The 12,433-nt window shown below is 43.0% G+C and overlaps 1 protein-coding gene across 1 annotated transcript in view; it reads right to left on the minus strand.

Annotated features, from left to right (window-relative positions):
• LOC311057459 (uncharacterized protein) overlaps positions 1–12,433 on the minus strand; it is a 66,333-nt gene that overhangs the window by 28,762 nt on the left and 25,138 nt on the right. The window contains exons 16-20 of the mRNA XM_084074416.1: positions 8,006–8,083; positions 6,857–7,003; positions 5,478–5,587; positions 3,802–3,943; positions 1,333–1,526 (exon numbers count right to left, since the gene is read on the minus strand). Of these exons, the coding sequence (XP_083930542.1) occupies positions 1,333–1,526; positions 3,802–3,943; positions 5,478–5,587; positions 6,857–7,003; positions 8,006–8,083 (671 nt within the window). The remainder of the gene's footprint in view (positions 1–1,332; positions 1,527–3,801; positions 3,944–5,477; positions 5,588–6,856; positions 7,004–8,005; positions 8,084–12,433) is intronic.

Genomic DNA, 12,433 nt, shown 5'->3' on the forward strand with positions numbered 1-12,433 from the left:
GGACACATAATCCACTCCTAAATGTGTATATCTACACTAATAAATAATCCCTGTGAAAATATAACATTTTATAAAGTAATTTAAACAAACTGCTTTAACAGTCATTCAGATAAGATTGTAGATCTGTCTGTATTGAAAATAGCAGATCTACAAGCTCACAACAGGTCGCATTGCGACGTGTTGTGAGCTTGTAGATCTGCTATTTTCAGCATAGCAGCGCAGCAGTGCTTCTGCGAGAGAATTTTCGGGAGCCCCAACCATCTTTTCACTGACAGTGAGGTCTACAAACTTACAGTAGCTTGTCCTATGTTATGGAGTTATGTCATAGAGAGTTATGTAGGCTACACAACCTGGCTGGGTTAAGGATATAAACCCGACGCTCCAATATTAACGTGGCGGCACGGAATCACTGCATTCCGCCCGAGTCTCATGTACCGCTACACTACAGGCGGGCGCATGTGTGTGTGTGTGTGTGTGTGTGTGTGTGAGTGAGAGAGAGAGAGGGGCGTGTGCGTGTGCGTGTGCGTGTGTGGCGAGGCGAAACGCTTTCTTATTGGCTTTTCATGATGTCTTCTTTGGTCGTATTCTGGTTCTTCAATCTTCATGTTGTATATTTAAGGGCGTGTTATTTAAATGAGGCTCGTTTTCAGACGTGAGATTTATCAACGCTGGGACCCAATGTACGCTGGGATCAGCTGTGTAGGATGCGTTGATAAATGTGACTTCGACGTTGGTGTACGGCCGAATATATGGAAAAATATACGCCGGTTTATACGCTGTGTTGATAAATGAGAGCCACTGGGTGCAAAACATACTTTCTCTTCATTAGGGGTGTGCCGATATATCGTCCCGCAATATATCGCAATACATGTTTGTGACAATATGTATCGTTTTGGAGAAAAAATAAAATAAATATATATATATATATATTTTTTTTTTTAAACAATCATAATAATCAGGCATGCAAACAGCCCCGAGGTGAAAAGTGTGACAACATGTTTTGTTTTGTTTTCGGGTCAGGTGTCACACTAATGCCCTATTTGGATTCAAAACGGCTATTGTAGCTGAAAAGCTACAAGTTTGCATGTCTGAATAATGCAAAACAGAAATATTTGTTTGCATTTGCTTTCCCCCCTCCCATATATTTTCATAATAAAAAAGTGCCATATATCGTATCGTATCGATATCATATCGATGTTGTGAGCCCAATATCGTATCGTATCGTTTCATGAAATTAGTGACACACCCCTCTACTCTTCATGCCTTTCGGCGAGACAATAAAGTCGCCCAAGTTCTATTGTGTGTTGACAACCACACTAGTATGAGTCGTACCTGGTCTCCTTCAGGTCCTCCTCCAGAGTGAGTGTGTGCTCCTCCAGAGAGACGTGCGCCTCCTGCAGACGCTGGCTGTGTGTGAGGAGGTGCTGTCTCTCCCTGTCTGCTCTCCTCTGCTCCTCCTGAGCCCGGCTCAGCTCCTCCTGAGCTCCTCTCAGCTCCACACACACCGCACTGTGCTGCGCACACAGCTACACACATAAAAACATAAAACAAAATACAAAACAAATCATACACTGGAAGTCGTACAAGACAGTCGTCTAGTAACTCATTGAGTGCCATTGACGTGTTTCACATGTTTTACCGCAATGGCACAACGTGCCAATGATGTGTTTAAAAAAAAAAAAAGAATTATTATTTTTTTTTTTTGAAAAAAATGTTCAGAATCCAAGATATCATTATCTGAAGATTTGCAGCTCCATCCACTCTTTGTTATAACTGAAAAAGGCTGTATCTCGCTTCTTAAGCACTTTTTCTTTACTTTGAAAAAAAGAAAAAAATAATCGCACTGGCCAGAAATAATTCTGGCAGATTTTGTGAGAAACCAGCGTCATGTCATTCTGCACACGCAGTAGCTCATGCGGGACATTCAGCGCATGTTTGAGTATCATGAGACTCCACCATGAGTACTAGGAGAAAAAAAAACAGACTTATTATAATGTTATAATAGACGATTTTCACTCTTACACACGTCTCCCATTATGCCGCTGTAAGGGGTCTGCAGAATGGACGACAGGGGCAGATCTGGAAATATTCAACGTTTCCTTTGTATGTTGGTGAGTGATTAGCGACGCATCAAACACGGAACCTAAAATGACCGGAACTCTCCTTTAACTCTCTCACTGCCAAAAACGTCTCATGAAGACTTCTTTTCTCACACAGAACCAGAGATAACGTGATCTGAAGATGCACCGCTCCATTCACACAGAACCAGAGATAACGTGATCTGAAGATGCACCGCTCCATTCACACAGAACCAGAGATAACGTGATCTGAAGATGCACCGCTCCATTCACACAGAACCAGAGATAACGTGATCTGAAGATGCACCGCTCCATTCACACAGAACCAGAGATAATGTGATCTGAAGATGCACCGCTCCATTCACACAGAACCAGAGATAACGTGATCTGAAGATGCACCGCTCCATTCACTCCCTGGTTAACTTATTACTTAAACATCCTGTATCTCGGCTCCGGTGTGCTTTTTTTTTTTACAATGTGTTTTTGTCCGAGACCCGACAGAGAATTATATCGTCTCTGTCATTATGTCCAAAACTGATACTTTTCAGGATTCAAAAACATAAAAAATAGCAGATCTACAAGCTTGTAGATCTGATACTTTTGATACTTGTGTGTGGACAAAATCTGTAAGAGTACTGTCAAGAAATGCCAAAATCTGCGCTATAACCCTGCAGGCCCATGTGAAGAATTTGGGGCAGAGGTTCTGCTCTGGCATCCAGGGAGTGTGTGTGCTCAGTTTGTATGATCAAGTAGGGCGTTAATTTATGAAAAAACACACAAAGTTAGATCTCTCTCTCTCTCTCTCTCTCTCTCTCTCTGTTTAATTGTACATTTTGTGGCAAAAGCTTTAGTCAAAATGCTAATTTGAAGAAACACTTGAAGATTAAACATTAAGAGGATTATACCAGGGTCAGTCCACCCTTAGGCTTCTGCACCTTAATCACATGTATAACGCACAAACTTTTTTTTGTTGGTCTTTTTTATTGCGCTTTTTTTCTCTCTAAGCACCTTAGCGTCTATAAGTATATCATGCACAGTATACATACATTGCTGCTATGCTCAGGCACCTTAGTCTGTCTCTTATCTCAGGTACTTTGTAAATATGTAGATAACTTGTTTTTGGCTTCTATTGTTCTCTTGTTGATCTCCTTCCCACTTAACCCCTACCCCTCTTCTTCTTCTTCTTCTCTCTCTCCTCACTCTTCTTTCTACAGAATTTAACGTTGCGATGGGAATGATGTACAAAAACAAATTTCACCCACTTTTTTACCTTGTAAACCTGTGATGTGACAATAAACCTGATTCTCTCTCTCTCTCTCTCTCTCTCTCTCTCTCTCTCTCTCTCTCTCTCTCTCTCTCTCTCTCTCTCTCTCTCTCTCTCTCTCTCTCTCTCTCTCTCTCTCTCTCTCTCTCTCTCTCTCTCTCTCTCTCTCTCTCTCTCTCTCTCTCTCTCTCTCTCTCTCTCTCTCTCTCTCTCTCTCTCTCTCTCTCTCTCGAATAGCCAAAGAAATCTACAAATGACACTTTCCCTATTATTTTCTCGTTCTAGTTCTAGTTCTATAGATGGTGCTCAGTGTGAATGGCGCTTTAGGCTTATTTCCCCCAGTTCTTTACACGTGTAATATATGTTATGCATATGATGCATAGATCTATAATATACGATCATGCTATTGATCAATATATTCTATAACATGATCATAATGTTATTGATCAGTCTCCTCACCTCCTCCAGCTCTCGCCCCTCCCTCTCTCTCTCCTCCGTCAGTGTGTCCAGCTCTCTCTCTCTCTCCTCTGCTATTCTCTCCATCTCTCTGGCTCTGTCCCGCTCCTCCTCCACGGTGTCTCTGTCTGTCTGTCCCTGAGCGCTGGACACACAGAGACACATGTTATTATACCACACTAATACCACACTATACATGTCCTCCACGGTGTCTCTGTCCGTCTGTCTGTGAGTGCTGGACACACAGAGACACATGTTATTATACCACACTAATACCACACTATACATGTCCTCTGTCCGTCTGTCCCTGAGCGCTGGACACACAGAGACACATGTTATTATACCACACTAATACCACACTATACACGTCCTCCATGTTGTCTCTGTCCGTCTGTCTGTGAGCGCTGGACACACAGAGACACATGTTATTATACCACACTAATACCACACTATATATGTCCTCTGTCCGTCTGTCTGTGAGCGCTGGACACACAGAGACACATGTTATTATACCACACTATACACGTCCTCTGTCTGTCTGTCTGTGAGCGCTGGACACACAGAGACACATGTTATTATACCACACTAATACCACACTATACATGTCCTCTGTCCGTCTGTCCCTGAGCGCTGGACACACAGAGACACATGTTATTATACCACACTATACACGTCCTCCATGTTGTCTCTGTCCGTCTGTCTGTGAGCGCTGGACACACAGAGACAGACCATGTTATACCGATGTGAGGCGCTTTTGCGTACCAACAGCTGGGACAGGAATTTCCAAGCTTTTATTTTTTAGCAAAACTAAAAAATAAAAGCCTGGACACATAAATAATAGCCTAGGGTATGGGGGTAGTTACATGACTGTAATAGGCTCTACAGGGCTGGGTCCAGCTGGAATAGGCTAGACTAGAATGTTCTAGGCCTTACTAGACTCTAATAGGCTCTATTAGGCTGTACTAGGCTCTTGTCAGTCCTGTAGCCCCTTTGCACTTGAGATTAACCACTGTGTCCACGGGCAATAGTTTTACATGGGTTTGTGTCCACCGGCAATAGTTTTACATGAACATTTCTAGGCTATAGTATAGTACTGCCCCGTACAACCTAACAGAGCAAAGCACAGCCCACCAGAGCCCATTATAGCCCATTATAGCCCACCAGAGCCCATTATAGCCCATTATAGCCCACCAGAGCCCAGCAGTCGGGCACATTCCAGCACACAAAGTCCAGCCCACTGGGAGAATAGCCTAGGGTATGGGGGTAGTTAAATATCTGTAATAAGCTCTACAGGGCTGGGTCCAGCTGGAATAGGCTAGACTAGAATGTTCTAGGCCTTACTAGACTCTAATAGGCTCTATTAGGCTGTACTAGGCTCTTGTCAGCCCTGTAGCCCCTTTGCACTTGAGATTAACCACTGTGTCCACGGGCAATAGTTTTACATGAACATGTCTAGGCTATAGTGTCCCCGAACCACACTTTGGGAATCAGCCATGGACCCCTTTGGAAACCCTCTGTACACGGTGTACACAGAGTACATTTTCCATTGAGTTAACGCTGGCTGTGTACACATGTCCACTTCCAATAGTTTTGGAAAATAGCCTGCCACCCTGTGGAATTATGCTTGAGTCTATAATAATGTATAATAATGTATAATAATGTATAATAATCAGACTCACCTGAGTTGACAGAACTCCAGGTTAAGAGCTTTGAGCTCTCTGCGTAGAGATGAGACGTCTCCCTCTGCTGTCTGGAGCTGGTACTGACACTGTGACAACTCCAACTCTACCTGCACGCACACACACACACACACACACACACACACACACACACACACACACACACACACACACACACACACACACACACACACACACACACACACAATTTATTTACAAGGAGAGGGGAGGGGCAGGGAGGAGAGGGGGCGGGATTAATGGGCTATGACATCAAAGTCCAGGGGCCAATCCCAGCACTTTTTTAGCCTAATTATTCATAAAACCCCCAGACCACAGAACATCCACTGAATGTTCAAAGTTCAGTTTGTTTAAAGGTGTAATGGAGGTCAGAAAACAAAACGAAGAAAAAACAAAAAATATCTCCCCACTGATGTCAGGACAGCAGAGACACTGATGTCAGGACAGCAGAGACACTGATGTCAGGACAGCAGAGACACTGATGTCAGGACAGCAGAGACACTGATGTCAGGACAGCACAGACACTGATGTCAGGACAGCAGAGACACTGATGTCAGGACAGCAGAGACACTGATGTCAGGACAGCACAGACACTGATGTCAGGACAGCAGAGACACTGATGTCAGGACAGCAGAGACACTGATGTCAGGACAGCGGATTCACTGATGTCAGGACAGCAGAGACACTGATGTCAGGACAGCACAGACACTGATGTCAGGAGACACTGATGTCAGGACAGCAGAGACACTGATGTCAGGACAGCAGAGACACTGATGTCAGGACAGCAGAGTCACTGATGTCAGGACAGCAGAGACACTGGTGTCAGGACAGCAGAGTCACTGATGTCAGGACAGCAGAGACACTGATGTCAGGACAGCAGAGACACTGCCCATCTTTCACCGCAGGCTGAAAACCCACCTCTTCAGGAAACACTACCCTTCCTCTGTGCCTGGCCTACTTGTTGTTAACTAGCTGTACGAACTCTTGTTTTATTGTGGTACTGTTTTATTGGATCTTGTTTAGTTGATACCCTTTTGCTCATTTGATTTTGCTATTGTGTCTCATCTGTTTAAGGAAGTAGGTAGCTGATATATTGCACCTTTACCTTAGCGCTAGGTATACTCTTGGTTGCTTGTTTTTACAGGAAATGCACTTCAGACTTCTGGTGATTAGTAGTTTTGTTCCCTACCTATGTTGAATGCACTTATTGTAAGTCGCTTTGGATAAAAGCGTCTGCTAAATGACTGTAATGTAATGTAATGTAATGTAATGTATATTCTCTTCAAATATCATACTGGATGTAAATATTCTGTGACCCGTTGACCCGTGTAGTATGGCTCAGTACATATAGACTGTTCTACCTGTTGGAGTTGTGCGTTCAGCTCTCTCTTGTCTGTGGCCAGAGCCTCGCTCAGGGCGGCCATTTTGTCCAGAGCGTCCGTCTTCTCGGACACTTCCCTCTTCAGTACGGTCTCACTGGAGGAGAGGAGCAACACCACCTCTCTGACCTAGAAACACAACACAACACCTATTAAAACAACACAACACAACACAACACAACACAACACAACACAACACAACACAACACAACACAACACAACACAACACAACACAACACCACTATAAAACAACACAACACCACTATAAAACACTATTAACCCATTAAGGTTAAGAACTCTAACACTAAATCACTCCCACGCCAAACTTTTATCCCCCCCTTCTTTTTACCTTTAGGTATAGAGCGGGTCCTGCTCTATACCTGACTTTGTCCGTGTTCACTGTCAACGCTCTGATTGGTCAGACCCGTCAACGCTCTGATTGGTCAGACCCGTCAACGCTCTGATTGGTCAGACCCGTCAACGCTCTGATTGGTCAGACCCGTCAACAAAGTGATTCACGTGACACATGGCTATAAACACATTATAAACACATATCGATGACATAATGTATCAAAGGCGCCGCTACCTTCACACAGGGTGTGATTTTTTTATTTTGTTTTAAATCCTCAGTTAAGTTTCTCTCTCTTTAGCTGCCTTTAGTCACTGCGTGGTTGTCTGGACGTTAAAGGACCCCATGCCGGCAAAAGCACATGTAGTAGGCGGCTAATTTGTGCCAGATGGAAAATGATATAATTGCGAACGCGGAAGGAGGCGCGCCTCCGCCCAAGTGGAGCTTACTATGAAAGTCTGCTCGGCTTGTGTGTGTGTGTCTGTCTGTGTGCAGTGCACTGCCTGGGTGCGGCCGACAGAGTGCGCCAGAGTGCAGCTACAGTCAAAACACAAACACACACACACACACACACACACACACACACACACACACACACACAAAGTCCGTAAATACACAATATTTTCGAGCTGCGTTCGCTTCCAGCGTTCGCGCGTCTTACTTGTATTAAAATACTATATAATACTGTCTGTCTGTCTGTCTGTCTGTCTGTCTGTGTGTGTGTGTGTGTGTGTGTGTCTGTGTGTGTGTGTGTGTGTGTGTGTGTGTGTCTGTGCACGTACCTTCTTCAGGGCGTCTCTAGTGTCAGCAGCTTCTTCCTCCAGTCTCTGTCTGTCCAGCTGCTCCCTCTCTAGCTCCCCCTGGAGGAAGACGACAGGCACAAAACACATGGTGTTGAAAATCAAATTTTACGAGTTTTTCAGAGTTTTTCAGCATCATACTGTCTGTATGTTACAGGAGGCTGTAGACTACCTAGAAGAATGAAGCTGTGCGTGTGTGTGTGTGTGTGTGTGTGTGTGTGTGTGTGTGTGTGTGTGTGTGTGTGTGTGTGTGTGTGTGTGTGTGTGTGTGTGTGTGTGTGTGTGTGTATGTCTACTGCCAGCCGCTGTTCAGGATGGTTGCATTGGTGCTCATCTTTTTAACGTGTCTCCAGTATACAGTAACAAAGCAATCTATCAAAGTGAGCCATGAAATAAACAGTGAAAAGATGGACAGGACAAACTATCCTCCAGTTCCTTCATCAGCAGCTGAACCTCTCCTTCTCATTAAATATCTCAGGATGGACCAAATATTGACTTTTTATTTTAGTGTTCAACAAGTGAGAGGAAAAACAACAACACAATCATCTTCACATCTTGATGTCGCTTTTGTTTCCTTCTGCAAACTTTTATGGGACGACACATGTTTATCTCAGTGGGCAATAAGTCACTGACGTTTTTGTGTTTTATCCTTGACCTTTCTGAGAGACGCGTAAACGCCACACTAGCGCCTAAACCCCCCAACGCTACCATTTCCCGTTGCCCGGCTCTATCCCCCCCGTGGCAAGCTCACAGCGCGTTGTGAGCTTGTAGATCTGCTATTTTCAAATAACTCTTGCAATAAAATGTGGAATATTTGGATTTTTTTTTTAACAACACAAATGCTCCCTGGCACAAAACATGTTCATGAAAATATTTGAGAACCACTGGTTTAAATAATAATTACAAGGAATATTCCAAAATATTCCACATTTTATTGCAAGGGTTTTTGAAAATAGCAGATAATAGTTGCTTCTTTTGGGCTTGTTTTCCTAGACCTGGTTGCTTTCTTCTCTCACAAAATATGGCAACATAAGCGTATGGACTTGTCTAGATACGTAGATGACAAGCGACCAAGAGAAGAGAAAGGAACACAAAGTAGAAGTCTGCACTAATAGAACTGAGTCTGTGTGTTAAGAGTGACAGCTATGGATTTACATGCTTACTTAACGACCAACGAGGAATATCTACTGACTGACTGTGCTGCTGAAATTACAGTTGTGTGTCTGTCTGTGATGAGATTACGGCCGGCCTGCGACCAAAACAAATGGTGAGTTTAGTGAAATATGAACAGAACTGATATTAGACCCTCCAGAAAAACGCAGGCTAAAATCCTTGATTTTGCTATGAAATATGCGGGTTTCTTTGCAATTTTATGCGGTGAAATATGCGGAAAGTTGTGAAATATGCGGCAATATGCGAAATATGCGATATGTGAAAAGTTGAGAAAAATGCGAAATATGCGCATATTATGCGATGCGATGCAGCCTTTTTGAAAAACCGTTACCCCCGCATAATTATGCGCCATTTTGCTGATTATGCGGTAAATTCTCCGATACGATACGATAATACGATACGATAATACTTTATTGTCAGTTCACACTGAAATTTGTCTTGCGACCCAGCAGCCATGTATGCAACAATAAACAGTTCACACATTTGACATGACACAAGAAAAACAAAACACAATACAAAATACATACATAAAGACATACAAAGACAAGAGCAATGTCCACCTCTCAGCCTACCCTTGGCCTATAAATCCTGATTAAGCCTCAGTGTCGTCTGATGGACAAAGGACCTCTTCAGTTTGACCTTATTGTATGTAGGAACACCGTATCTCCTTCCTGAAGGCAGCAACCTATATTCTCCATACAAAGCATGGCTAGTGTTTGAAGTGATATTCCTTGCCAACCTTATCATACTATCATTATACGTAGTTGTATAGAGCCTCTGAAGTGGCTGTCCAACAATCTTTGAACAAATGTTCAGTTGCTGCAGCAGTTGTGACTTTAAGGCTACAGACAGACATCCATACCAGGTGGTACTACAGTACTGAAGAACACTCATTATAACAGAAGTGAAAAACAAAAGAAGAATCTGTCTACTAGCACCAAAAGATCTCAAACGGCGAAGGAAATAGACTCTTTGCTTTGTCTTCTTACCCACTGATTCAATCTGTTCTTTCCATGACAGAAGGTGGTCAATTACTACTCCTAGGTATATATACGAACATACCTGGTTGATCTGTTCACTATGAATAGTTATGGGGGATCTGTGTATCTCTAGTGGGGCACCAAAAACAATCTCCTCTGTCTTTTTTGTGTTAATGATAAGAGCGTTGTTATCGCTCCACTCCACCACCTTATTTACTCTGTGTTGGTGCAGTCCAGGATCACTGGAACTATCCAAAAGGGAAATCAAAACTGTATCGTCAGAGTACTTTAGAATGTATTGGTCTGTTTTGTCAGTGCGACATTCAGACAGACATTCCTCAGTACGACAGCTGTCAGTATAAAGGGTGAAAAGTACAGCTGAGCTTACGCAACCCTGGGGAGCACCAACATTAGTAGTTAATGCTGCGGAGAGGGTTTTGTTCACTTTCACCCTCTGTACTCTGTTAGTAAGGAATGAAGCATACCAGTGAATTAAGTATGGATTCAGTTGCAACTGCACCATCTTTGACACCAGAATATCAGACTGTATTGTATTGAAAGCTGAAGAGAAGTCTAAGAACAGCACCCTTGCATAATTCTTATTAGACTTATCTAGGTGTTTTGTAATGAAGTGGACCAGTGTGACAACCGCATCCTCTGTACCGCAACCTTTCTTATAAGCAAACTGACAGGGGTCAAATTTGTCTTTAGTTATACTTACAAGATGTTGCAACAGTATTCTTTCCAGTGATTTCATGATCACTGAAGTGAGAGCTATGGGTCTATAATCCTTATGTTCTTTTGGACATTGGATTTTGGGTAGTGGTTTTATGTGTGAGGTTTTCCAACACAGAGGAATTGTGTGTGTGTCTACAGAGGTTTGAAAAATTGGTTGCCACACAGGAGCCAACTCAGATGCAAAGTTTTTGAGGAGAAAAGCACTGCACTCGTCCGGCCCATTGGCTTTCCTTGTGTTAGTACACCGAAACACTTTTCTGACATCCTCTTCAGTGATGACAATTCTGTCTGAGGGGGCAGGTGTTACAGCCTTGAGTATTTCAGTGCACTTAGAGGAATCGCGTAATGATTCGAATCTGGCAAAGAAAGTATTTAGGTCATTAGAAAAGCCAAGTTCATTATCTGTCACAATAGGTTTGGTTGGGGATGACATTCCTGTCATGGATTTGATAGTATCCCACGCCTTTTTGTGATTTTTGGCTTTAAACGCATCCTCTAGATGCTGTCTATGTGTCAATTTTGCCTGCCTCATTTTTGTTTTGAGCTTTCTTTCCGTCAACTTGAGTGCACCGAAGTCTTTGTTTATGAAGGCTATTTTCCTTTCATTTATTACATCTTTTATGTCCTTGGTCACATATGATTTATTGTTCGGAAAGATTTTAATTTCCTTTGTAGGAACAACCAGCTGTACACAAAAATTAATATAATCATTTGTAACATTGGTTGTTTTGTCCAATGAACCTTCTCTAAATGTGTCCCAATCTGTACAGTCCAGGCATGCTTTTAGTTGTTCCTTGCTTTCATTTGTCCATGTCCTAACTACTTTCTTCTCCAGTTTTCCCCTCTTCAGTTTTGACTTATAGACTGGAGTTAAGCACACGACATTATGATCAGAGGTCAATATAGGCGGCCCAACCGTGGCAACATATGCTTTTGGAATGTTCACATAACACTTGTCCAGAATGTTATTTTTCCTAGTCGCATCCTTAACATATTGTTCGAATCCTGGCAACACGGTGTCCAGATAGCACTGATTTAAGTCCCCAAGCACGATGGCTGGTGCCTCTGGATACTGCAGTTGCAGTCCGTGTACACAGTCAGAAATGTTTTTTGCTGCTTGTGCCGCTCTTCCCGGCCCTTTAGGAGGCACATATACTAGAAACAGTAAAATGCACCCAAATTCGCGGGGAAGATAGAAAGGTCTTAAAGTCATGCCTAGGATCTCCACGTTGGGATCGTCGCATATCCTAAGTTTGACGGAGAAGGATCGACACCAGATCTCATATATATCATAAGATTATAGTCGACTAATCAGATGGCGCCTGATTTTACACTTGGTTGCATACTGAAAATAGCAGATCTACAAGCTTGTGAGCTTGTAGATCTGCTATTTTCAGAGCGCAACACACGAGCGCAACCAAACATAAAGTGACTTGTCTTTTAGTTCTACTGGATCACTTCTCCACTAGATCCCTCACTAACATTTTAGTCTAGTTTTTATTTGTTGACGAAATTGTCA

This window comes from Gymnoscopelus microlampas, assembly GCF_963454915.1.
Source record: "Gymnoscopelus microlampas genome assembly, chromosome: 12".
NCBI lineage: Eukaryota > Metazoa > Chordata > Actinopteri > Myctophiformes > Myctophidae > Gymnoscopelus > Gymnoscopelus microlampas.